Below are 25,357 nucleotides of genomic sequence, written 5' to 3'. Positions count from 1 at the left end.
TTAGAGCAGCAGACTTGAAATATGTGGCTGAGGTTGAATTTCACGATCTCTATTTTATTTTTAATCTCAACGGAACCTACCTCTGTGTGTATGTGTGTGTATATATATATATATATATATATATATATATATATATATATATATATATTATTGTTACGATTATTGGAAATAAAGCTATATGGGAGAACACGTGGGCAATGACTTTTTTGAAGAGACAATGTTAGACTCCACATATATGTTGGATAGAGCCTTTCTTTTTCATAAGACTCTTTTGGAGCGACGATTTTGAGTTCTACGTATTTTTACATGATATCATATTATTGTTGCAATTATTGGAGACAAAACTATATGAGAGAACATGTTGTGGACAATGACTTTTTTGAAGAGGTAATGTTAGACTCCACGTATATATGTTAAAGTCTCTTAAAAGCAAATTGTAATTGCATAAAAACTGAACCACATAAACTGCACTGAAAAATAATCGCACCATTTAAGTTAAAAAATGTAAACCATATTTACGGTTTGCGGTTCGGGTTTAGCCAATAACCGTATCGAACTGCACCATACTCATTTCTAGTTTTTGCAATTTTTTTCGTGTAGTACATATCGGTTTGTGAGCGATTGTTGTCACTTTTGTTCTATGCATATGATGCTCTCTCAATATGGGAGCGGAATGAACATTATATGAGGAACTTTGTCACACTCATGTGTTGTTTTTATCTGATTCCAAATTTGATTATAAGTCTCTAAATATGGGAGTACACATCGGTTTGTGAGCGATTGTTGTCACTTTTGTTCTATGCATATGATGCTCTCTCAATATGGGAGCGGAATGAACATTATATGAGGAACTTTGTCACACTCATGTGTTGTTTTTATCTGATTCCAAATTTGATTATAAGTCTCTAAATCAAACTTGTTCGATATTGAAGTAAATTCAATATTAAAATGATGTGCATATAATATATAACTAGGTGTAAAACCCATGTATTACATGAGTTAATTAAAATAAATAACTATAAATGTCTAAATATTTATGAACTTTATATTTATAAGAAAATATAAAAAATAATGAATTATTAAAATTGATTATTTTTATCTTTTAAATTTAAATAAACAAGCAAAATAAACTAATTAGCTTTAACTTGATTATTTTAAAATAATAAAGTAATTCTATTAATGAAATTGATATTTATTTATTACTACATTTATTGAAATTATTACATTAAAATATTTTGTGGAATTTATTAAAATTGAAAAAACCCATAAAATGATATGTGTAAAATAATTAATCAAAATAACCACAAAATGACATTTGACAAATTAAATGAGAGTGTGACATGTGACAAAAAAACCTTCATTTATTAGAGTAGACATTAATTTGTTACATAAGTTAAAATAATATTAATTAAAATAAATAAACATTTAACATCTTTTATCTTTAGGTTTCTTTATGTGTGTAGCTTATAAATTGAATTTGTGAATAGAAATGAATAAAACACTAATTCGATCCACATTTTTGCATAAGTTTTGAATATACTAAAAATGGCTGTAAATGAACTGAACGTTAGCGAATTGTTCGTGAATCATTTGACGAGAAGGTCGTTTATGTTCGTTTATTTAATAAATGAATAAACGCGAAAACAAATTCTCGTTCATTTAGTTAATCAAACGAGCATGAACAATTGTCTTGTTCATTCAATTGTGTCCGTGAACATTTGTGTATATTATTCGTTTATGGTCGTTCATGTCAGTCCCTTTTATGTTAATATATGTTCAATTGTGTTTAATTACATTATTATATTATATGTTCAATTATTATTTCTTTTTTATCTCTGTTCATTTATGTTCATTTAATATGTTCGCGAATTCAAACGAACGAATATTAACAATGTAATTTGTTAAACAAACGAACATTAATAAAAAAAATCATCACTTTATTTTTTTTAATGTTCGTTCGTTCATTCATCTAATTTAAATGAATGAATATGAACAAACCCCTTGTTCGTATTCGTTTATAACATTATCATCCGTTTGACCCACCTTTACCCGTTTAACTTTCATTCGGTAGGCCCAACCCGGAACCGAAGATACATATGGTTTTGGGGGCGGGTACGTAGTAAATTCTGGCACCCCAGGGTTCTTCATTCGAATTCATTTCATCTCATTTATAAAATTTTAGCACAATATCAATTTTAGGTTTGTTGCTAAATTAGTTTACAGATCCCTGATTTTGTTATTGTGCTTCATATCCTACGAAAAATGTTCAACTAATTATACGTGTTGATTGCAAAACAAAATCATTGAGCATGTCATTTGCTAGGCTGTATGCAAGATCCTCTCAGTTGTCTTCCCTTTGCAAAACCCTAAATCGCACCCCTGTCAACTCGAGGTATGCGTCTTCACTTGCTATCGTTCCAGTAATTACGTGCTATATACAACATGCTATTGTTTCATGTTTTAGTTATATGAATATATCTACACACTCGAATTGAATCCGTTTAATCAAAATTAGAATACAAATTCTCCGTTTTGCTACTCCTGGATCGCAAATTTCTTATGCTGCCATTGGAGTGACTAACATTATGTTAGCTTTCATAAATTTAATCACTTTTCCGTCAATTTGGAACCGGAAATCATCATCTCCGCTTTCTGTTATCGAATCTTAGGGGTGTTTGGATATGCGTTCAAATCTGAATGTCTAATTATTTAGGGTTTCTGCTGATTTAGGTCTCCTTTAATCATTATTAAACCATTGTTATTGATTCAGGTCTCTACTCGAAGCTGGACAGAGAAGATATAGTTTCGTGAGAGCTAGTAGTTCAAAACATAACCAATTCTACTCTGAATTTCGAAGTTTCACCTCTAGATCTGCACATAATACGAACTCTTTCAACAAAATATCCCATTTGGGAAATGGATACTTCAAGACACCTTTGGGTTCTCATCGTCAGTATGTTACAAATGTCATTAGAGAACAGAAATCAAGAAAGATGCTTTATTACTTAACAGGTTTGGTGTTTGCAATGGTGGGATGTACTTATGCTGCAGTTCCTCTATATAGAAGGTTTTGTCAAGCCACTGGCTATGGAGGCACTGTTCAAAGGCGAGAGGTATGCACAAAACTTTCTGATTTTATTTCTTTTCAATTTCATAATTTACATTTTTCTCCCATAAATTTGTTTTTTTCTTTTCACTCTGCAGACAGTAGAGGAAAAAATTGCACGACATTCCCAAGATGGAACAGTTACAAATAGGTGTGTAATTTCAACTTTCAAGAATCCAATGAAATGATCTCCTTTTTATGTCTTTTATGTTATACATGTTTCTTATAAGATTTTTGATGAATTATTACAGGGAAATTGTGGTGCACTTCAATGCTGATGTGTCAGATGGAATGCCATGGAAATTCATCCCTACTCAAAGAGAGGTATTATAAATTTATAATTCAAAGAGAGGTTGACCAAAATTGACCAAAATATAATGAAAGGAAAATAAACAAGAGTAAATTTGTAAAAAGTAAGTGATTATATATTTATTGATTTATCTTGTGTATATATAATATAGGTAAGGGTAAAGCCAGGTGAAAGTGCTCTTGCTTTTTACACTGCTGAAAACTGTAGTTCAACTCCTATAACTGGCATGTCTACATATAATGTTACACCAATGAAGGTAATTAAATATAATGTTACAAGTTTAAAGGGTAAATGTGTCATTTTGTAAAAAAAATTAAAAGTTTATGTGGATGTTCAGGCTGCTGTTTATTTCAACAAGATACAATGCTTTTGCTTTGAGGAACAACGGCTTCTTCCAGGAGAGCAGATTGATATGCCTGTAAGTAAATGGTCTAAAATACCCTTTGTCCCATGAAAACTAGTTAACTACATTATTTTGATTTTTGACTTTGCATATGGTCTAAAATGCCCTTGGAAACAAGTTGACTTGGAAGCAATAACATCATGAATGTGTTATAATAACGACAATATGGAAGTTAGAGTGTAGACTTTTTTAATTGCTAAAAAATGAAATGTTATGCCAAAAGACTAAAATGCCCTTCTTTGTAGGTGTTCTTTTACATAGACCCAGAGTTTGAAACGGATCCTAGGATGGATGGTATTAACAATATAATTCTTTCGTATACATTCTTCAAGATTGCTGAAGATAAGTTATGATTTTTTTTTCTCTTTTACTATATTTTGTTTTTATATATTGTAGTCATACAAATACTTTGTATCTTGTTGTTTATGGATGCCAAGGTCATTGAGAATAAGTATGACCAATTGATCTATTTTGCATCTAAAGGGTACAAATGTCAATTCAGACCCCAATACCTTTTGCATTAATGAGTTGTACCTTTTGAAACTACATTGCTTTCATGAGTATTTACATATATAGTATTAATGGATAAAATCTCAAGAATTACATGGTTTAATGCAATTGAGGATAAGGATAAATGTAAATATATTGCCTATTATGGCAAAATAACAAACTATAGTATCTTAATTAGAATTTAGAAATGCAATGTATGAAATGCTAGGAAGTATTTCACATAGTAATTGAAATTAGTGTAAATGTTATACCATATGAAAATAAGGGAATTTATGTTGAATGATTCGGATGAAATCATTGTTGAAGATTATTAACCCAAATCAAAGGTGTATTAACATTCTTTTGTTAGGGGTCGTTTGATAGTTGCTGACTGGGTTAGAAGCTGACTGGGTTAGAAATGCTGACTGAGTCCATATGTGACTGAGTTTATGCTGTTTGATTACTTATCTGAATGGTTGTGCTGAATGAAAAAAAATGACCATATTACCCTTGTGTTGTCTCTTGTGCTGGATAAAAAAATTATAAAAACACAAATTATCATATAAAATCCAAATTAAACATACATCAATTAAAATCCAAATACAAAATGTAATACAAAATCCAAATACAAATTGTCATACATAATAAAAAAAAGTACACAATTTAATGTGAACAATTTGAAAGTAACTGATTAGCAATCTGGTCACGCAAAGTAGTCATATAGTCAACGGCTTCTGAACCCCATTCTATGCCTTCTATGTTTTGACCATCATTTCCTCCACCACCCACATTAGGAGTAAACATAGTGTTTTGTTCAAAGCTCGTAAATAATTCATCTTCAATATCGTATTTCCTTATAAAATTATGGACCGCAACACAAGTAATGACTATGTCTCTTTGCACTGGAAAAGGATAAGGAGCCATTTGTTTTAAAATTAGAAATCTCGCCTTCAATACACCATAAGCACGTTCAATGTAATTTCTAAGTTGTGCGTGAGCATGATTGAACCTTTCTTCCTTAGTTAAAGCTCTGTTTCTTCGAAAATCGGCTAACCAATACCTAGTATTGCGGTAGGGAGCTATAAATCCACGGGTGTTGGTGTATGCGACATCACAAAGGTAATATATATCTGTAGATGTATGACAAATTTATCATATAAATAAAAAAAGATAAAAAAACGTATAGTAAAGTTACAAACCTGGTGGAGGGAACGGAAATCCGGAAGTCGGGTTAAATGCAACTTCTTTCAAAACTTTAGAATTATGTGCTATGCCCTCCTATCCAGCCCATACAAAGGTGAATATCATATCAAAATTACAAATTCCAATTACATTTTGATAACATTCACATTTTCCTCTTCCCCTATAACGAGTTTGTTGATCAACAGGCACAACTGCATGTACAAGTGTTCCATCTAGTGCACCTATTGCTCCGGGAAATATCTGCATTAGTCGTCTATGTCGTTCTGATGTATTTCTTGTTGCATTAGACGAGGTTGGTACTATAATTTCTCGTGCAAAACACATCATTGCACGTAAGACCTCATGAAAACATTGATGAATTGTTTGTGTGGAGTGATGAAATCTTTCTTTAACGGCTTGAAAACGTTCATTATGTCTTATAACATGTAAAAACATAGCCATCTTCTCTTCAACGCTTATCGTCCTACTAGATTGCAACCAATTTCTTTCTGTAAAGTGATTGCATAATAGTACAAATGCATCTTGTGAAAGACGTATCATATCGAAACATTGTATAGGACTTCCGTGTATCAAATCTTGCGTATACACATACCCATTTGCTACCTGTTCACTAGCTCTTATTCTTTTAATTATTCTTTGCCTTTGTCGGACCAACATCAACCAATACCACGAGAATATAAGAAAATATAAAAAATCACCTTCTTTATCCATGTGTCATGTTAGATGTCAAATACAAATTACATTTTGATCAATAACATAACAAACCGTAACATGTAAATACTAAAAGCATAACATTCCATAACATATAAATTCATATGACATAATTGTATTTAAGAAAACAATCCATAACATAACTAAACCGTAACATACTAAAATCAAACAATGAACCATAACATACTAAAGTCAAACAATGAACCATAACATACTAAAGTCAAACAATGAACCATAACATACTAAAGGCAACCAACTAATCCAAACTTTCTTTCTGCATTTGTTACCCACGACTCACAAGTTGACAAGTTAAGGCGCAACCAAATTTTCCTATTACCAGCACTTTCAGCAAATAACATAAGAGCAATGGCGTATTTCAGATCATAGTCTCCCCACTCCAAGCTTGTCAACTTCGCCATACAAGCATCCATCTCCTTGTCAAGATTATTTGCTTCCGTGAATGCTTGTGCAACCTTGATAATTTCTCTTCCAACTTCTTTCAACTCATCATCAAGTGTGGTATCTTTAGGACCATTTCGTTTGCCCCCCTTGTTTTTTGTCCGCCCAGATGATTCCTCACTAGTAGGTTGAGGTACTGTTGAGGTTGGGGTATCTGCATGAGGTGCTGGCTCATACATCTCTGTATCCTCAAAATCTTGTGTACTGAAGGTTTCATTGGGATGAGGTAATGTCGAAGATGGCCCCCAACTGTGAACACCGGTCGAGGTCGCACCATCAAATAGTTGGGTACAAAGTTCAGGGCAAGGGAGGGGTGCATTTCTCAGCTTATCTACATACTTGTTCAACTGTTTGAAAATTTAAGAAATATTATTAAACTAGTAAAAAAAAATCTAATTTAAAAAAATATGTATATATGTACCTTCGCTTCTGCTTCCCATTCTTCATTAGTCATGTTAAAAGAATTCGTTACGGGATTATAAATATTTCCTGTTTTGTTTTTAAGTTTTAACTACACTACATACTTTGCTTTTAAATAGTCGTATCGGTTTTTCATTTGTTTTTTGTCGACAATAAAATTATGATCTGTTTTCAATTTCTCCGCGACCACAGCCCATGAGCTTGCTTTTAGGCCACTACCCTCCCGGCCATTGCTTGTTAATTCTTGTATACATGCTTCCAAAAAAGTTTTGTCCATCAATTCCGACTTCCAACTAACCCTAATTCTTTTATCCGTCATGTCTATTGTAAAAAGGAAAAACAAATAGCTAATCATCCACATATCACAAATTTATAAATAAATCAAGCATAAATGTTATTTCATCACATTTTTAACAGCATATAACAATCTTTCATTAACAAAAACACATCATGAATTGATTTTATAAGCATACAACAATCTTTAACAATCTTTTATAAACAAAAACACATAAATGTGAGTTCATCATATTTTCAATAGCATATAACAATCTGATTTCATGTCAACATATAACTATCTGATTTTATGTCAAAAACACATTATGAAATCAGATTTCATAAACAAAAACACATAACAAATTGATTTTATGCACAAAAACACATAAATGTGAGTTCATCATATTTTCAACAGCATATAACAATATTATTTTATGTCAACATCATATAACAATCTGATTTTATGTCAAAAACACATTATGAATCAGATTTCATAAACAAAAATACATAACAAATTGATTTTATGCTAACTCTTCAATCTAATTGAATCCAAGAATAATGAAAGAAGTGATTTCAAACTTTGATTTCAGAATGAAATCAGTAATTTCACAACAAACATGAAGGGTTTTCTGATTTCAGGAAAAGAAAAGCAAAAAAAAAAAATCGCAGGAACATACCTGTCAGTGGCGCTGTGTGGTTGTCGCCGGCTATGTCTTCGCCGGAGAAGATGGCGCAACAGGCAGCAGGAAGCAGTCGATGGCGCAGCAGCAGGAATCGATGGGATCGGATACGAAGGAAGCTGGAGGCGATAAAGGGATAAAGGGCAAGGGCAAAAAACGTGTCTCTTATTTCCCATTCAGGAGGTATTTTTCTAATGACCGAGTCAGTCAAAATTGGAAGGACTGGGCTGACCGAATCAGCTCTAATATGTCAATAACAAACAGCTGACTGCTGACCGGGTCAGCAGTCAGTATTGATTGGACCGGGTAAGTTCAAATCAATCAGACCCTTACTTTACTTTAGAGAGTTATGCGATTACTATTAGAAGTCCAATGAAATCTTAAGATGTATATGATAATCAATGACATGGTATGTCTATGGACAATGTATATTATATCCACCTTCATTAAAATGTATTTCGACTATATGCATGGGTTAATGAAATCGTTCGCATGATAATACAAAGAGGCAACTTCGATTTATTGGCACAAAACACGAGGAAGAATATATATTATATTATTGTGTGTGGTTTGAGATCTTCAAAGAGACCAAAAACATGGCATGCATATGTATATGTATACACCAATAACTACCACAAACGTATGAATGTTATTAGTGGTTTTGAATATTAATGTCGGTTAAAGTTGATCCCATAAGCTAGAGATTGGTGGATCTTATGTGTAAGAAACAAATAATTTTTTGTAGTGCTAAGTATATATATAGGAACATACAAGGTCATACATGAAAAAACAGTAGTCGAAATACATTTTAAGGTCATACATAAAAACAATGTGTATTATATCCACCTTCCTTAAAATGTATTTCGACCCAATGTCATAACGGTAATAAATTAAAATTCATAAATAAGAACCCATAACTTATCAACTTATAAGAATAAGCTATAAGTTAAAAAATGTTTATGATTTTTCATAAACTTAGCCAAACACCCTCTTAGTAACTTATCAAAAACTACTTATCTCCGATTCCATACCACTATAAGCTATTTAAAAAAAATAGTCTATCAAAATACTCATTTTAACTTATATCGGTGTGGAACTGACAATAAGTTAAAAAACTTATTTTTTAAGCTTAGTCTAACACCCTCATTGGATCCACTTTTGGGAATTTAAATTTTAAAACCGTATATCCACTATATTTTTTGTTACAAAAATGTTTTGTATGCTATAATTTCCAAGTTCCAACCGTGTTTAAAAAGCCTCTTTTGTATCTCTTGATTATCTTGGAATTTTTAATTTACTTCCTGATATCATTCTCAATGAATTTTTGAAAAGAAAAGAAAATTTTAAATATTAATTTTTTTTTTTTGATATCTAACTTTTAATGGCCTGATATTAATTTTATTAGTTCAAAATTATTAATTTTATAATATTAACATAAATAGGGTATCAAATGTTGTTTTCTTTTCTTAAAGTTGAGAGTTCAAGTCCTGAAAGAATTAAAAGTAATTTTTGAATGCCATAAAAAAAGAAAAAGAAAACACACACACACACACACACACATATATATATATATATATATATATATATATATATATATATATATATATATATATATATATATAATAAACAAACCATTACAATGTTTTCGGATGTGAATGTAGGTGCATCGACTTTATCCGTTTTTAATCATTGTGATTGGCTGATGTTATAATTGTTGTTTGTTATTATTGTAATTTTTGAAGCCTTATAATTATTGTTATAATTAGAAAAAATGACACGTTAACCCAACAATATATATCGCATTTGTTGATTCAGTCTCTTAACTTATTTGCGTGCTTTATGAGAGAATAAATCTATTTTTGTCGGGTCTAATTGGTAATTTTTGAAGAAATAAAGGGGTAAGTTGATGACTGCTTTGTCACCTCATTAAAGCAATCCACGTGTAATTGTAATTGCTAATTGTGTGTCCTTAGGATTTTTAATGAGACAAATACCGACAACACTTTATTCATCATTTCTCCTCCGTTTGTATCTGTTTCCTTCTTCCATTTTCTTTCCTCAACCATGGCTGTCCACATCATTTTGGATGTTCACTTCCAAGGATCTTTGCCAAGTACCCTATACGATACATCGATAAAATTAATTAGAGGCTACAAAACATTGATTTCACAGGCATAGATAAGGACGAGTGCTACGTGTTAATGGAAAGATTCACATGAGAAAAATGTGATAAGCTATATTATTGTTTTCCTGATGTTGATTTCCCAAAAGGTTTGAGGTTAATTAGGAATGAACTTCAGTATGCCAAATTTATAGCCATTGTGTATGAATGTTGTGTTAAAATCCTAATGTATGCAGACCATTTTGGTAATACTAACATGAAAGAGTCGTTGGATGAAGATAGATAGGAAGTAGTAGATAATATCCAGGAAGAAGTATATGATGTACAGGCTGATGTTGAAACGAGTGAGACAAAGCATAGGAGTGAAAATTTCAACCCTCATATTATCAAAACAGATAATGCTCCAGATTGTGAGATGGGTGAGAATATAGGTCATCGTAAACCTATTGATGTTGACATGGCTGAGAATGAAGCCGAAGAAGTTGATGTTGCTGATGATTTGCCAAATATTTTCAATGAAGAACAAGACTGGAAGGAGCAAAAACCTGTGATAGGTATGAGGTTTGAGAATCCTAAACTGTGACAACTAACATTTTGGCTAGGAAATTCTAGTCTCATGTAAACATCCTCTACTGTGATACTTGTAACCCTAATTTGATATTATACCCTATGCTCATTCAATGGCAACAAACTTAATCAACATTCTTCAGTAAAGCTCAAAATCTTATACAATACATCTCCTATAGTAAATTATGTGTTGAAAACCCTAAAAATCCCGGTTCAAGTTTAATATGAACTAGGATTCTCTTATTGGGCCTAATGAACCAATAAACCTTTAACTTGACTATCTTGAGCCTAGGAACCCTAATTGTGCTCTAATTGGACCCACATTCATGAAGCTTTATCATTTTGGACCATGTGAACCTAGAATAATACATCTTATCTCTAATGGGCCTTGTTGGACCATAAACGATTTCATTTGCCCTAATGGGCCGTAAACTCTTTAATTGGGCTTCATTGGGCCGAGAACTTTAATAAGGGGCCCAATGGGCCGAAAAATATTATTAAGCTTCATAAAAATCGAGCAAAACTAAGAATGGGCCCAAACTATTCCATTTCCCTTCTTTCTAGCCCAATTCTCGGCCCAAAACAAAAAAGAAAAAGAAATGGAAGAAGGTTTGATTAAACCTTGACAACACATAATTATCTAGCATGTATCTAGATAATCACATACCTCAAGGAGATCTATTATCCTTCATGCAAAATTCCTAATCTCTTCTCCCTTTCTTCTTCTATCCCTCGGCCGAACACACCCTCCCACCACCTTCCATTTTCTTTCAAACACTTTCAAGACTCTCTCAAGAACTCCTCTCTACTCCTCAAAATTTCGTGACCTTTGGAGGGTGCTTCTAAGAAGTTTGCATCAAGTCCTCATCCATAATTGGTAATCTACTCTTACTCAAGCAAGTTTAACTTCACAATTTTGTTAATACTTGTTACTCATTTGCTCCAAACCGTGGATTATACTTCACTAGGACCATCTAAGTTCAAAAATCATTTCAAGGAGCTTGCTAGGGCCGAGAATCACATCATCTCTTTCCATCTCTTCATCAAACCGAGAACCTCAAGGCAAAGTGAGTTTTATACCCCTTGTTTTTGGTTTTAACATGTTTTGGAGGAGAGTACAATTTGCACATGTGGTAGATCTATGTATTTATGCATGTTATGGGCGTTTTACTTGATTTAAGTTGTGATTAGGTGATGAAACACTATAGATCTCGAAAATTCTAACCAAAAGTTGTGATATTTGTAAACTAAAACACTTCATACAACTTACTAGGTTAAACATGTGAAGATTCATAAGAAACTAAACAAAATCTTAAAAAAGAGCCATTTTTGACAAATAAACAAAAAAAATGAGACCTTCTTGACATTTACGGTTTTTGCAAGGGTCAAAAGAGCCATTTTATTTTAAAAAGTGTGTATTTATGATATTTGTGACATTCAAGGGGCCAAAAGTGAATTTTTCGCATAATGGGCCATATGATGGGCCTTTACGGTTATTGGGCCCAAAATGTAAAAATTATGATTTTTGTGGACCAAAATGTCATTCTATACAAATTTGAGTCAAAAATGAAAATCTACGGTTTTATGGTGTCACACCCCAAAACCAAGAACGACGGAAACGTTCCGGGGTGGAGGACGTCATGTGAAGTATTATAACAGTGTAAAGTAGTAAACAAGCAACAACATCATCCATTGCATTAAAGTATAGTTTTAATACATGTGTGTTCTTTCATAATGTACAACAATAACATGAATAATCAAAATAATATGAGTTTTGACTGTGCTCCGTCTTCTCAAAACCTGGCCACCGTACCTGTCTAACTGGTGACCTGAGAATACAAGTTATTTTGAAAGCGAGTATCAGCCTAAAGCTGGTGAATTCATAAGTATTTAAGTGTCATTTTCTTGTTTTGGAAAGCTGTTATGAATGCCTTGTAAATCTTTAAATGAAACAATTGATATAAGTATGAAAACCCTAGAAAATCCCTTATTTCCTACTAGTATGCAATGTAGTCTTCTACCAAGACCCAAATGTTTTGCTATGAAAATGATAGTTTTTCCTTCTTTTTGACTATTACAAACAGTACTTAGTCTAACTCATCGTTTATGTGAATGTATCACAAAATAAAGTAAATAGGAAAAGAATATGATAGTCTTCTACCAAGACCTGAATGTTCTGTTATAAAAATGATAGTGTTTCCTTCCTTTTTGACTATTACATACAGTACTTAGTCTAACTCATCGTTTATGTGAATGTATCACAAAATAAAGTAAAATAGGAAAAGAATATAACATAAGTGTTATCCTTTGGTACTAGGACTAACACGACAAAAGAATATGAAAGTCTTCTACCAAGACCATAATGTTCTGTTATAAAAATGATAGTGTTTCCTTCCTTTTTGACTATTACAAACAATACTTAGTCTAACTCATCGTTTATGTGAATGTATCACAAAATAAAGTAAAATAGGAAAAGAATATAACATAAGTGTTATCCTTTGGTACTAGGACTAACACGAAAAAAGAATATGATAGTTTTCTACCAAGACCATAATGTTTTGTAAGTAAAATGATGGTTTTTCCTTTCTATTGACTAGTACTAAAAGTACTTAGTCTAACTCCTCGTTTATGTGAATGTATCACAAAATAAAGTAAACAGGAAAAAGTACTAATGTAAGTGTTATCACTGGGTACTAGGACTAACACAACATCGCAGTAAGCGAAATGAATAACCTATCACAAAATAAAGTAAATAGGAAAATGTACTAATGTAAGTGTTATCACTGGGTACTAGGACTAACACAACATCGCAGTAAGCGAAATGAATAACCTATTGAACATCCGAAGATTGTCCAATTATCCTCTGTAGCAGCAGCAGGGGGAAGGAAGGGTTAGTCCCGTAATCGATCTACCTAGTATAAGTATTAACCGTAGACCTCCGTAGATGGTCATCAACCACTGATGCTAATCAGTTGGGATTCGGAATGGTTAGTCCCGCCTAGATATCCCGAGGTACTAGGGACAGGCCGGACAATTTACACAGAAGGTACTAATAAATCATCCTCGTAACTCTAGGTACAAGTATCCAGGTAAGTGAATACAAGATAATGTATCTATGTAACAGTACTCATGTATGGTATTCATGTAAGCGTATCCAGATAAATGTATCTATGTAAACGTGCTCATGTATCATGTAATCCTAGGTAAATGTACTCATGTATCATGTAAGCATATGTAAGTGTACTCATGTATCATGTAATGTACTGGTATGGACTCATGAATGAACCGACTCTTGTGTGATTCCTTGTAATAGGAATAATGTTTTGTTTCTTCTAACTATCCATATGATAATTAACTGAAAGGTAATTGGTTGTTCAAGTAGGTTTATACACCCTTGCTACACAAGAGTGTGGGAAACTGAATGAAGGATGAAAACCGTAATCTCAAAACATTTATATGAACATAAGTGTATAAGTATAGTTTTGTTCAAGAAGGTAAAAGTAATGGTTTTGTAAGATATCTAAGAGTTTTGAACAATAATTAACAATGACTTGATGTCATTTTAATAAACATTTCAAAAGTAATACATTTGATAACAAAATATTTTTAAGATAGAAAACCATTTCATGCATCACATTTTGTAGTATGTGAAATTTACTGGGTGAAAACACAGTTATGAAATACATAAGAGTGATTTAATAACATACGGTTTTCTACTTGTATTCCCCCCATTAAAGCATTTAAAATCATTTAAAACATTGATTAAGGGGTATGAACTCACCTGTTGTGGGTGGTTCTAACGGGTATGCGTGTAGGGATGAGAAGTTCCACGAATGAAGTCCCAAGACACAATAAGTCCTAAATGACATATAAGGATACATATTGACATGAATATAGTGTTTATAACATCTATATTAAAGGAAACACCTTCCGGGACTAGGTAACACCTTGACCAAGTGTTGGAATCACATGTGATTCAACATAGGAAGGTATAAAGGCACTCACATGAGTTTACTACCATGAGTTCACGGCCCAAGGGAGTTTACGTCCATAAACTCATGGTTACTCATGTGTTAGTGCAAGTTTGAAAGCTAGGGAATGTTTTAGGGACATTAGCTTTAACCTAGGATAAGAAAGACCACCCTCTTTGGAGTTTTTGAGGTGTTCACGGCCCAAATGAGTTTGCTACCGTAAACTCATGGCCATTTATGTTTATGAGGGTCCTAAAGGTCATAAGGAAGCATTCTAGTTTCAAGCCTAAGCCTTTGGAAGTGTTTGTGGCATCAAAACACCCTCTATTTGAGTTCACAGCCCATGGACCATTTGGTCATGTGTTTGCGGCCGTAAACACTCATGGGTGTTGATATTTTTATTGTTTTGGGTCCTAGACACATCAAGGTAAAGTGCTATGTTTGTCTCTTGGCTTAATGAAGGTCTTTAGGGCATTTTGGCACCCTAAAATGGAGTTCACAGCCCAAGAAATTCCTTGGCCGTGAACTCACTTTCATCCCTTGATTCTATTTGTTTTGGATGTCTAAATATGTAATGGTAGCTTCTAGTTTCATTTCCAAGGATTTGAGGGACATTGGGCACACTTTGGCCCTTAAAAAGGAGTTTACTCCCCAAGGTGTTCTTGGGCGGTAAACTCACAGATCTTAGTGTTTTGAGGTTGTTTTCTGTCCCTAAACTCATTAGTGTACAAGTCCAAACTAGTTTCATGGCTTAAGGAAGGACTAGGCACCATTTGGCCCTTAGAAATGGAGTTTACTCTCCAAGTGTTCTTAGGCGGTAAACTCCCAAATCTTGGGGTTTTGGTCCGATTTTGATGTTATAAAGCACAATCTAAGCTATATAATATAAATAGATTGAAGTACTCATGATTTGGGATAAAAACCTGAAGATCCGTGAGATAGAAAATGGCTTTTCTCTAGTTGGAAATGTAACTAATGAATGAATATGGCTTAGATTTCTATTTATAGTCCTGAGATTTTTGGAAGAAAATATTTTATTCCCGGAATGAACTCTAATATAATAGAGTTTTGGAATAACAGAGTTGCACAAAACCCTAGTGCATCCACTCTCCTGATATCTCCTGAAGTGTAAACCCTGAAATATTCAAACTTATACCCAAAAGTCTGGAATTTCTCTGTAACTGTTCTAACTTCTATTGACTTGATATGGTTTGTTCAGAATGGAAATGTCGGGTTGTCACATCATCCCCATGTTAGAGGGAATTTCGTCCCGAAATTAGAATCTATGAAAGGAAGTAGGTAGAAGTGGTCGAGAATTTCCACATCACTAATAGTGTGTCTCATGAAATTTTGACTCTTAAATTCCAAAACTCATGTTTAGAAAACTTTGCGAAAAGTATCCCCGAGGGTAATGTTTCCATGGGTTCTTTCTTACTACGAGGGTAGATACGTAAGTCACTACTTGGAGAAATGACGAACCGATCCCAGTAAGAAAGGCGTACCCCATTCATTTAGCTCATGAATACTATCGGCATATTGGTTCTATCCGAGGGGTATCACTATGGACTCGAAATGTCCGCATCGAGTTCAGAGGGTAGTCTTCAGGACATCCTTCCCTAACACTCGAACTGGTGATATTCGGATCTCAGGTCCATTTCTGAAAGTAATTCTTTCCCTGTTTGCTCAATCAACTCGTCTATGCGATGCAGAGACAACGATTTCTAAAGGAAATCCTAATGCAGTCTCTGGTCGTCGAGGTACATATGATGCACTCCATCGACTTCTGGTAAGAATAAGACCGGAGCTCTCAAGGGTGAGAAGCCTGGTCTTCTAATTCTATTGTTGAGTTGTTCGCTGTGTTGTCAGGGTTGTTCTTGTATCTTCCGTAGGTGTTTAGACTGTAAGGCGATCTGGTTATAAGAGTCATACTGGGTTCTAAGTTTGTTCTTACGCCAATGCAATTTCTCGTACTCTTGGGCAGTCTCCGTCCTGAAGTTCATATTAGAATTCATACATGGTTCAATGATCACAATCTCGTGTATACAAGTCGTATATAATTAAAATTGAAAAGGTAGTCGAATAACTGATTCTTCCTTAATCTCACATCCCATCGAGGGAAAAGAAGTTAAAGTGGAATCATCAGTTCTAAACCTGTAGAACATTGATTATATACCACTCTCATGTATACATTCTTCAGTGATAGATCAACCGTATGAATCCTGGAATTGAACTTGACGTACTGTATGAGTAATACTATGGGGATTCCTTCGGAAAGGAAAAGAACTATAAGGTACTCCATGCACGAGTACCTCGGTTTCTGATATGACGGCTTCGCTAAAAGACATTTACTGAGAAAGAGATGTACGAATGAAGCTGGTATTGCGAGGATCGAATTTACTTGAGTCATATGATAAAGTCGGAATCATATGGAAACTAAAGACATTAGATTTGAACATAAGGCGTTACAGACAAAACACAACAATGCAACCATTAACAGAGTTACTGTACTTTTAGATTTACTACAAGACTATTTCTGCGAACAAGGTATACTACTAAAGACAAGTACACGCAGCACGAGCATCCCTAAACAGACGAGATCCCGCAAAAGATAAGACTTTGGTTGCACTAGTTTTGGGATGGTTCATAAGTCTGTTACAACGAAACGCCTAAATTACATTAGCGTGGGTCCGGAGTAGACTCTCCTGCGGTGGTGGTCGGTAGCATACTGCCGTCTGTGCCAGCATCTGCTGCCTCTGGGCAGTTCCTTCTGTAGTGACCTACCTTGCCACAACCGTAGCAAGCCAGGTTCACACCGGTGCTGGGCACTTAGTTGTTCGGCCTTGTTAGGCTCTTTTAGTAACGCTTGGTGTGACCCTTCCTGTTGCAGTTTGAGCACTGCATCTCCCTACAAGGTCCATGGTGGTGAAAACTGCATTGGATGCATTTTGGGAGATTGCCAGCATATTGCTTGACTGGGTTAGGGACAATTGGGACGCCCGAAGGGATGGTAGTAGGAGGTACTGATGTCGTGGCTGTGAAGGTTGTTACTGGTGGTTGTTTCCTGTTCGCCCTTCGAAGCGACTTGTCCTTAGGTTTATTCCAAGACTTCCGTTTGTTACTCTTGGTCTCGGAATTCGAGGTATCATGGTATTTTGCTGTTCGTTGAGGTGCTGGATTGTTACTTGGATTGGAATTGTTGTTAACAATCCCGCTAACACTTGCGTTGTTAGCGTTCATGTGAGTCAGAAAAGCTGACACGGCAGCCGAGATTGCAACTTGAAAGGTAGCTGCATCAATCTGAAGATTTGGTGTTTGGTCGAGGGGCTGATCGTTTTTCTTGGGTGACATGATTCTTTTATACCGAAAGAAAATGAATTTGTGAGCGAAAACGGTTGAACCTAGACGTAGTTTGATCGCTCATGCAAAGAATAGAAGTACGTTCTCTAAGGTTCGACCTACATCCCTATGATGCAGTCCTAGCGCGAAATGGAAGTATGTTCACGAAGGTTTGACCTACGTCCCTATGATGCAGTCCTAGCAAAGATCGGAAGGAAGTTCGTACAGTGGTCTCAAGATGTTTGTTGTTCGAACCGAGGTATCGTTGGTTGGTGAATAACATGATCCAACCATTAAAAGAGACTTGGAGATGTCTCCGGAGTCATATTGCTATAGTCCAATGACTTGACTAGCGCATGTCTCAAATAGACTCTAATGAAAGTATGATAAGAGTATGCGAATAAAGAATGACGCAGAAGTTAGCCGACTGTCAATATCTTTGATATTCATGACGTACAGGTTCGGGAAAATGACCTTGTAAAAAGGTCTTACATCATATCCAGAGAAGATAGTTCTTGACAGCATAAGGACCTAACCAAAAGTACTTACAACACAAGATAGTTTCATAGAAGATGCCCCGTTGGGCATAGAAAGAAAAACGATTCCTTTCTAACTAGGAATATAAAGTAAAGTATCTATCACTAGCGACGGTCATCCCTCTGGTGAACTCTCAGTTCAGCCAGCTGGCGTTCCACATCAAGTAAGTGTCTTTCGTACACTCTCTGGCGTACTCGAAGTTCTATGACTTCGGCTCGTGATTCAGCCAGTGCTTGCAGCAAGGTTTCATGGTTTCTCTCAGATCTCTCACGAGCATGTTCAAGGCGACTGGTGTGAAGCATATGCATTCCTCCATTTGTATCAAATTTTGCGATACGTTGTAGGGCTGTCCTGCCCTGAATTTTGTTTCGGGCAACTCTTCAGATCAGAAATGGTAGAACTCTGTCTGCTGAGCTCCCTTCACTTACGTTGTAGAAACTTTGGTCCCCATTGAACGACATGGGTTGATCTTTCTCTTCGCTCCATGTTTCCAGACATTCCACCCACTCAGGCGTCGGGCCATGAAAAGCCGGACGAGGGTTAGGAATTGGAAAGGGAGCTGCCTGGGGTACGTTCTCAACCTCAGGTTCGGAGATAGCACCGTCTGAAAGGTCTTCAGCATGGTGATCATTCAGATGGATCGGATGATCATTATCTGGTTCTTCTCTAAACCATCCAGCAATAACCGCGTTCGGAAGGAACAAGTTGTCGTGGGGATGGAATCCAGCCATGTTATCTACGCGAGAATTGGGGTAAGAAAATAATTATTAGACGAACTATCTAGATAATTATTTAGGAAATCTTCATTAGTTACATCGCTATTTGCAGAGTGCATACTAGTTATATCTAATCAACACAGGATAGGCCTTCGAATAAGTGACCTCAACTCCAAATTCACAAGGAATAGGGGTAAAACAAAAATTTCACCGATTCTAAGTCTATAACATCCTAGTTACATATAAATTTAGTGTATCCACTTAGAAACTATCAACTTGGTAATGAAGATCCCGTTTTAGTTCTCAAGTATACAGTACTTATAGTAACACAAAACACCCTTATGGTATTTTAGACTTAAGTTCTGTTATAATGTTCTCATTGTGGTAATGTTGGTAAGTTTTTAGACTTGTTTCCATATCACAACCAATCTTGGGCATGTGCTAATCACTCCTTGGAACAACATAGTTGATCAGGATATGCCATTCCCAAGACTGGCCATACATCCCCAAGCTTACTTGTGATATTCAACAATCGCAATACTTTTGTTCTTGTCATTGTGACACGGATTTTAGTATGAATGCAGGCACGCATACTTTGTTAAATATTTTATTATTTAAAAGTATGAACTCTTAGACAGAGTGTTTTAATCCCAATGTATTTATAGTTAGTATATCTTTTATGGGTTGATATACTTAATTCACTATAGACAGTGCTCTGATACCAATCTGTCACACCCCAAAACCAAGAACGGCGGAAACGTTCCGGGGTGGAGGACGTCATGTGAAGTATCATAACAGTGTAAAGTAGTAAACAAGCAACAACATCATCCATTGCATTAAAGTATAGTTTTAATACATGTGTGTTCTTTCATAATGTACAACAATAACATGAATAATCAAAATAATATGAGTCTTGACTGTGCTCCGTCTTCTCAAAACCTGGCCACCGTACCTGTCTAACTGGTGACCTGAGAATACAAGTTATTTTGAAAGCGAGTATCAGCCTAGAGCTGGTGAATTCATAAGTATTTAAGTGTCATTGTCTTGTTTTGGAAAGCTGTTATGAATGCCTTGTAAATCTTTAAATGAAACAATTGATATAAGTATGAAAACCCTAGAAAATCCCTTATTTCCTACTAGTATGCAATGTAGTCTTCTACCAAGACCCAAATGTTTTGCTATGAAAATGATAGTTTTTCCTTCTTTTTGACTATTACAAACAGTATTAGTCTAACTCATCGTTTATGTGAATGTATCACAAAATAAAGTAAATAGGAAAAGAATATGATAGTCTTCTACCAAGACCTGAATGTTCTGTTATAAAAATGATAGTGTTTCCTTCCTTTTTGACTATTACATACAGTACTTAGTCTAACTCATCGTTTATGTGAATGTATCACAAAATAAAGTAAAATAGGAAAAGAATATAACATAAGTGTTATCCTTTGGTACTAGGACTAACACGACGAAAGAATATGATAGTCTTCTACCAAGACCATAATGTTCTGTTATAAAAATGATAATGTTTCCTTCCTTTTTGACTATTACAAACAATACTTAGTCTAACTCATCATTTATGTGAATGTATCACAAAATAAAGTACAATAGGAAAAGAATATAACATAAGTGTTATCCTTTGGTACTAGGACTAACACGAAAAAAGAATATGATAGTTTTCTACCAAGACCATAATGTTTTGTAAGTAAAATGATGGTTTTTCCTTTCTATTGACTAGTACTAAAAGTACTTAGTCTAACTCCTCGTTTATGTGAATGTATCACAAAATAAAGTAAACAGGAAAAAGTACTAATGTAAGTGTTATCACTGGGTACTAGGACTAACACAACATCGCAGTAAGCGAAATGAATAACCTATCACAAAATAAAGTAAATAGGAAAATGTACTAATGTAACTGTTATCACTGGGTACTAGGACTAGCACAACATCGCAGTAAGCGAAATGAATAACCTATTGAACATCCGAAGATTGTCCAATTATCCTCTGTAGCAGCAGCAGGGGGAAGGAAGGGTTAGTCCCGTAATCGATCTACCTAGTATAAGTATTAACCGTAGACCTCCGTAGATGGTCATCAACCACTGATGCTAATCAGTTGGGATTCGGAATGGTTAGTCCCGCCTAGATATCCCGAGGTACTAGGGATAGGCCGGACAATTTACACAGAAGGTACTAATAAATCATCCTCGTAACTCTAGGTACAAGTATCCAGGTAAGTGAATACAAGATAATGTATCTATGTAACAGTACTCATGTATGGTATTCATGTAAGCGTATCCAGATAAATGTATCTATGTAAACGTGCTCATGTATCATGTAATCCTAGGTAAATGTACTCATGTATCATGTAAGCATATGTAAGTGTACTCATGTATCATGTAATGTACTGGTATGGACTCATGAATGAACCGACTCTTGTGTGATTCCTTGTAATAGGAATAATGTTTTGTTTCTTCTAACTATCCATATGATAATTAACTGAAAGGTAATTGGTTGTTCAAGTAGGTTTATACACCCTTGCTACACAAGAGTGTGGGAAACTGAATGAAGGATGAAAACCGTAATCTCAAAACATTTATATGAACATAAGTGTATAAGTATAGTTTTGTTCAAGAAGGTAAAAGTAATGGTTTTGTAAGATATCTAAGAGTTTTGAACAATAATTAACAATGACTTGATGTCATTTTAATAAACATTTCAAAAGTAATACATTTGATAACAAAATATTTTTAAGATAGAAAACCATTTCATGCATCACATTTTGTAGTATGTGAAATTTACTAGGTGAAAACACAGTTATGAAATACATAAGAGTGATTTAAAAACATACTGTTTTCTACTTGTATTCCCCCCATTAAAGCATTTAAAATCATTTAAAACATTGATTAAGGGGTATGAACTCACCTGTTGTGGGTGGTTCTAACGGGTATGCGTGTAGGGATGAGAAGTTCCACGAATGAAGTCCCGAGACACAATAGGTCCTAAATGACATATAAGGATACATATTGACATGAATATAGTGTTTATAACATCTATATTAAAGGAAACACCTTCCGGGACTAGGTAACACCTTGACAAAGTGTTGGAATCACATGTGATTAAACATAGGAAGGTATAAAGGCACTCACATGAGTTTACTACCATGAGTTCACGGCCCAAGGGAGTTTACGTCCGTAAACTCATGGTTACTCATGTGTTAGTGCAAGTTTGAAAGCTAGGGAATGTTTTAGGGACATTAGCTTTATCCTAGGATGAGAAGGACCACCCTCTTTGGAGTTTTTGAGGTGTTCACGGCCCAAATGAGTTTGCTACCGTAAACTCATGGCCATTTATGTTTATGAGGGTCCTAAAGGTCATAAGGAAGCATTCTAGTTTCAAGCCTAAGCCTTTGGAAGTGTTTGTGGCATCAAAACACCCTCTATTTGAGTTCACGGCCCATGGACCATTTGGTCATTTGTTTGCGACCGTAAACACTCATGGGTGTTGATATTTTTATTGTTTTGGGTCCTAGACACATCAAGGTAAAGTGCTATGTTTGTCTCTTGGCTTAATGAAGGTCTTTAGGGCATTTTGGCACCCTAAAATGGAGTTCACGGCCCAAGAACTTCCTTGGCCGTGAACTCACTTTCAACCCTTGATTCTATTTGTTTTGGATGTCTAAACATGTAATGGTAGCTTCTAGTTTCATTTCCAAGGCTTTGAGGGACATTGGGCACACTTTGGCCCTTAAAAAGGAGTTTACTCCCCAAGGTGTTCTTGGGCGGTAAACTCACAGATCTTAGTGTTTTGAGGTTGTTTTCTGTCCCTTAACTCATTAGTGTACAAGTCCAAACTAGTTTCATGGCTTAAGGAAGGACTAGGCACCATTTGGCCCTTAGAAATGGAGTTTACTCTCCAAGTGTTCTTGGGCGGTAAACTCCCAAATCTTGGGGTTTTGGTCCGATTTTGATGTTATAAAGCACAATCTAAGCTATATAATACAACTAGATTGAAGTACTCATGATTTGGGATAAAAACCTGAAGATCCGTGAGAGAGAAAATGGCTTTTCTCTAGTTGGAAATGTAACTAATGAATGAATATGGCTTAGATTTCTATTTATAGTCCTGAGATTTTTGGCTAGAAAATATTTTATTCCTGGAATGAACTCTAATATAATAGAGTTTTGGAATAACAGAGTTGCACGAAACCCTAGTGCATCCACTCTCCTGATATCTCCTGAAGTGTAAATCCTAAAATATTCAAACTTATACCCAAAAGTTTGGAATTTCTCTGTAACTGTTCTAACTTCTATTGACTTGATATGGTTTGTTCAGAATGGAAATTTCGGGTTGTCACATATGGGCTGAAAATGAAACTTTATTCAAATTTGGGCCAAAAATGTTATTTATACAAAATTTAGACCGAAAATGTAGTTTTTAATAAAAATGGGCAAAAAATATAAATTCTTATAATAACGGGCTGAAAACAGAAATATATAAATATTTGGGCCAAATATGACATTATATATACATGGTCCGAAAATGTTGTTTTCTACAAAACTTGGACATAAAATGTCATTTTATTTAAAAAGGGGCCAAATATGTAAATTTTTATATTAATGGGTCGGATACATCAACTTATGGATACTCGGGCCAAAAATCTCAACTTACATTAGAATAAAGATGTGAATTACATGCCTATTGGGCCTAAAGTATGCATTACATGTTTAATGGGCCTTAGTGGCCCATATACATGCTAATTGGATCTAAACTATGCATTACATGTTTAATGGGTCTTAGTGGCCCATATACATGCTTATCGGACCCAAACAATACACTACATGTTTACTGGGCCATAGTGGGCTTACTACATGTCTTTTGGTCCTCGTACATTCATTTACATACTCGTTGGATATTTTATTAAAAACATGGAACATACAAGCAAACATTATATAACATAATGCAATAATCGCGTAAACTCAGTCAAGGTTGCTAGTGAGACATGTCGGTTGACACCTCTAGAGTGTATGATCGTAGTATGTAGTTATAACCAGAGTCTCTTGGAGGGAGAGCAAGAGTTTGTGTATAGATCTATACGGGGTGACACCCCACACCTGAGCTGTTCGCTACAGTTAGACTAGGCTAGTCTAGGGTGACAAACCTTACCGTAATTCAAACCGACGCCTAAGGACGCCACGACAGGTGAATTCGACATAATCAAGTATGGTTAAAATGACTCACTTAGAAATCCTCTCCAACATAATTTTATGGAATACCTATAAAATCTTGTGGGTACAAAAACATACATATACTGTTATCCGGTCTTAGGGTTGAGACCACAACCCTTTTATAAACAGAAAATATAGGATTTTCTATGGTAATACACAGTTAAACAATATCTTTTACTTGCTTCAGAAAATACTGGGTTTTTATATGGATTACATTTTATACATTCTAAATACTGAAAGCACACATGCATAAATACTTGATTTCGATACATCACTTTCAAAACAATTTATTTTAGAAAATATTGAATTTTCTGGAGTTTTACAAATAATTCAAAACTTTTCATTCAAATATGCTTATGGACTCACCAACATTATATATGTTGACGTTTTCAAAATGTTGAGTCTAGAGGATTGCGTCATGGGCTCGGTCCATAGCCTAGTTTTGTTGCCGGTATTGGGCCTGTCCACCCGTGCATTATTTTACATTAGGGTTTAGTATTTAAGCTACATGCATGCATGCTTAGTTGTTATCGCTTTCATTGTTTTCGTATTTACTATTCTGTAAACCCTAGCTCGCCTCTACAACGGAAGTTCTTCATTGAGCTCTGCTGAGGCGTGACTCAGTTTTGAATCATAAGCTCATATTTGATTCTGATATGTGTTTGTTCTTATTTGTTCTTAAACTGTTAGAATTCTTTTGTCACCCTTGTGAAAGATCTAAACGATCTAAGAGTTGTTAACTCATCAATTGGTATCAAAGCAGGAGACTGTGTAATCCATACACACCTCTTCTGTCGAAGAAGTTCGTAGGGTTTCTTATTCCGCATTGATT

At 34.8% G+C, this 25,357-nt stretch overlaps 1 protein-coding gene across 1 annotated transcript; it reads left to right on the top strand.

The window, feature by feature from the left end:
• The first annotated feature begins 2,114 nt into the window (after positions 1–2,114).
• LOC111921839 (cytochrome c oxidase assembly protein COX11, mitochondrial) lies at positions 2,115–4,432 on the top strand. The gene is made up of 7 exons (XM_023917412.2): positions 2,115–2,392; positions 2,771–3,113; positions 3,205–3,257; positions 3,358–3,430; positions 3,568–3,672; positions 3,754–3,834; positions 4,065–4,432. The coding sequence occupies exons 1-7, from the start codon at positions 2,310–2,312 to the stop codon at positions 4,170–4,172; spliced, it is 846 nt and encodes a 281-aa protein (XP_023773180.1). The 5' UTR covers positions 2,115–2,309; the 3' UTR covers positions 4,173–4,432.
• Positions 4,433–25,357: the final 20,925 nt, after the last annotated feature.

The sequence above is a fragment of the Lactuca sativa genome, chromosome 3 (genome assembly GCF_002870075.4).
Source record: "Lactuca sativa cultivar Salinas chromosome 3, Lsat_Salinas_v11, whole genome shotgun sequence".
Lineage (NCBI taxonomy): Eukaryota > Viridiplantae > Streptophyta > Magnoliopsida > Asterales > Asteraceae > Lactuca > Lactuca sativa.
Note: the sequence above shows the minus strand (reverse complement) of the source record. Positions and strands in the feature narration are given on the sequence as shown.

Coding starts and splice junctions, on each gene's coding strand:
- LOC111921839 (XM_023917412.2), top strand. CDS start 2,310: ATGTCATTTGCTAGGCTGTATGCAAGATCCTCTCAGTTGTCTTCCCTT. Junction 2,393..2,770: donor CGCACCCCTGTCAACTCGAG/GTATGCGTCTTC, acceptor TTATTGATTCAG/GTCTCTACTCGAAGCTGGAC. Junction 3,114..3,204: donor GCACTGTTCAAAGGCGAGAG/GTATGCACAAAA, acceptor TTCACTCTGCAG/ACAGTAGAGGAAAAAATTGC.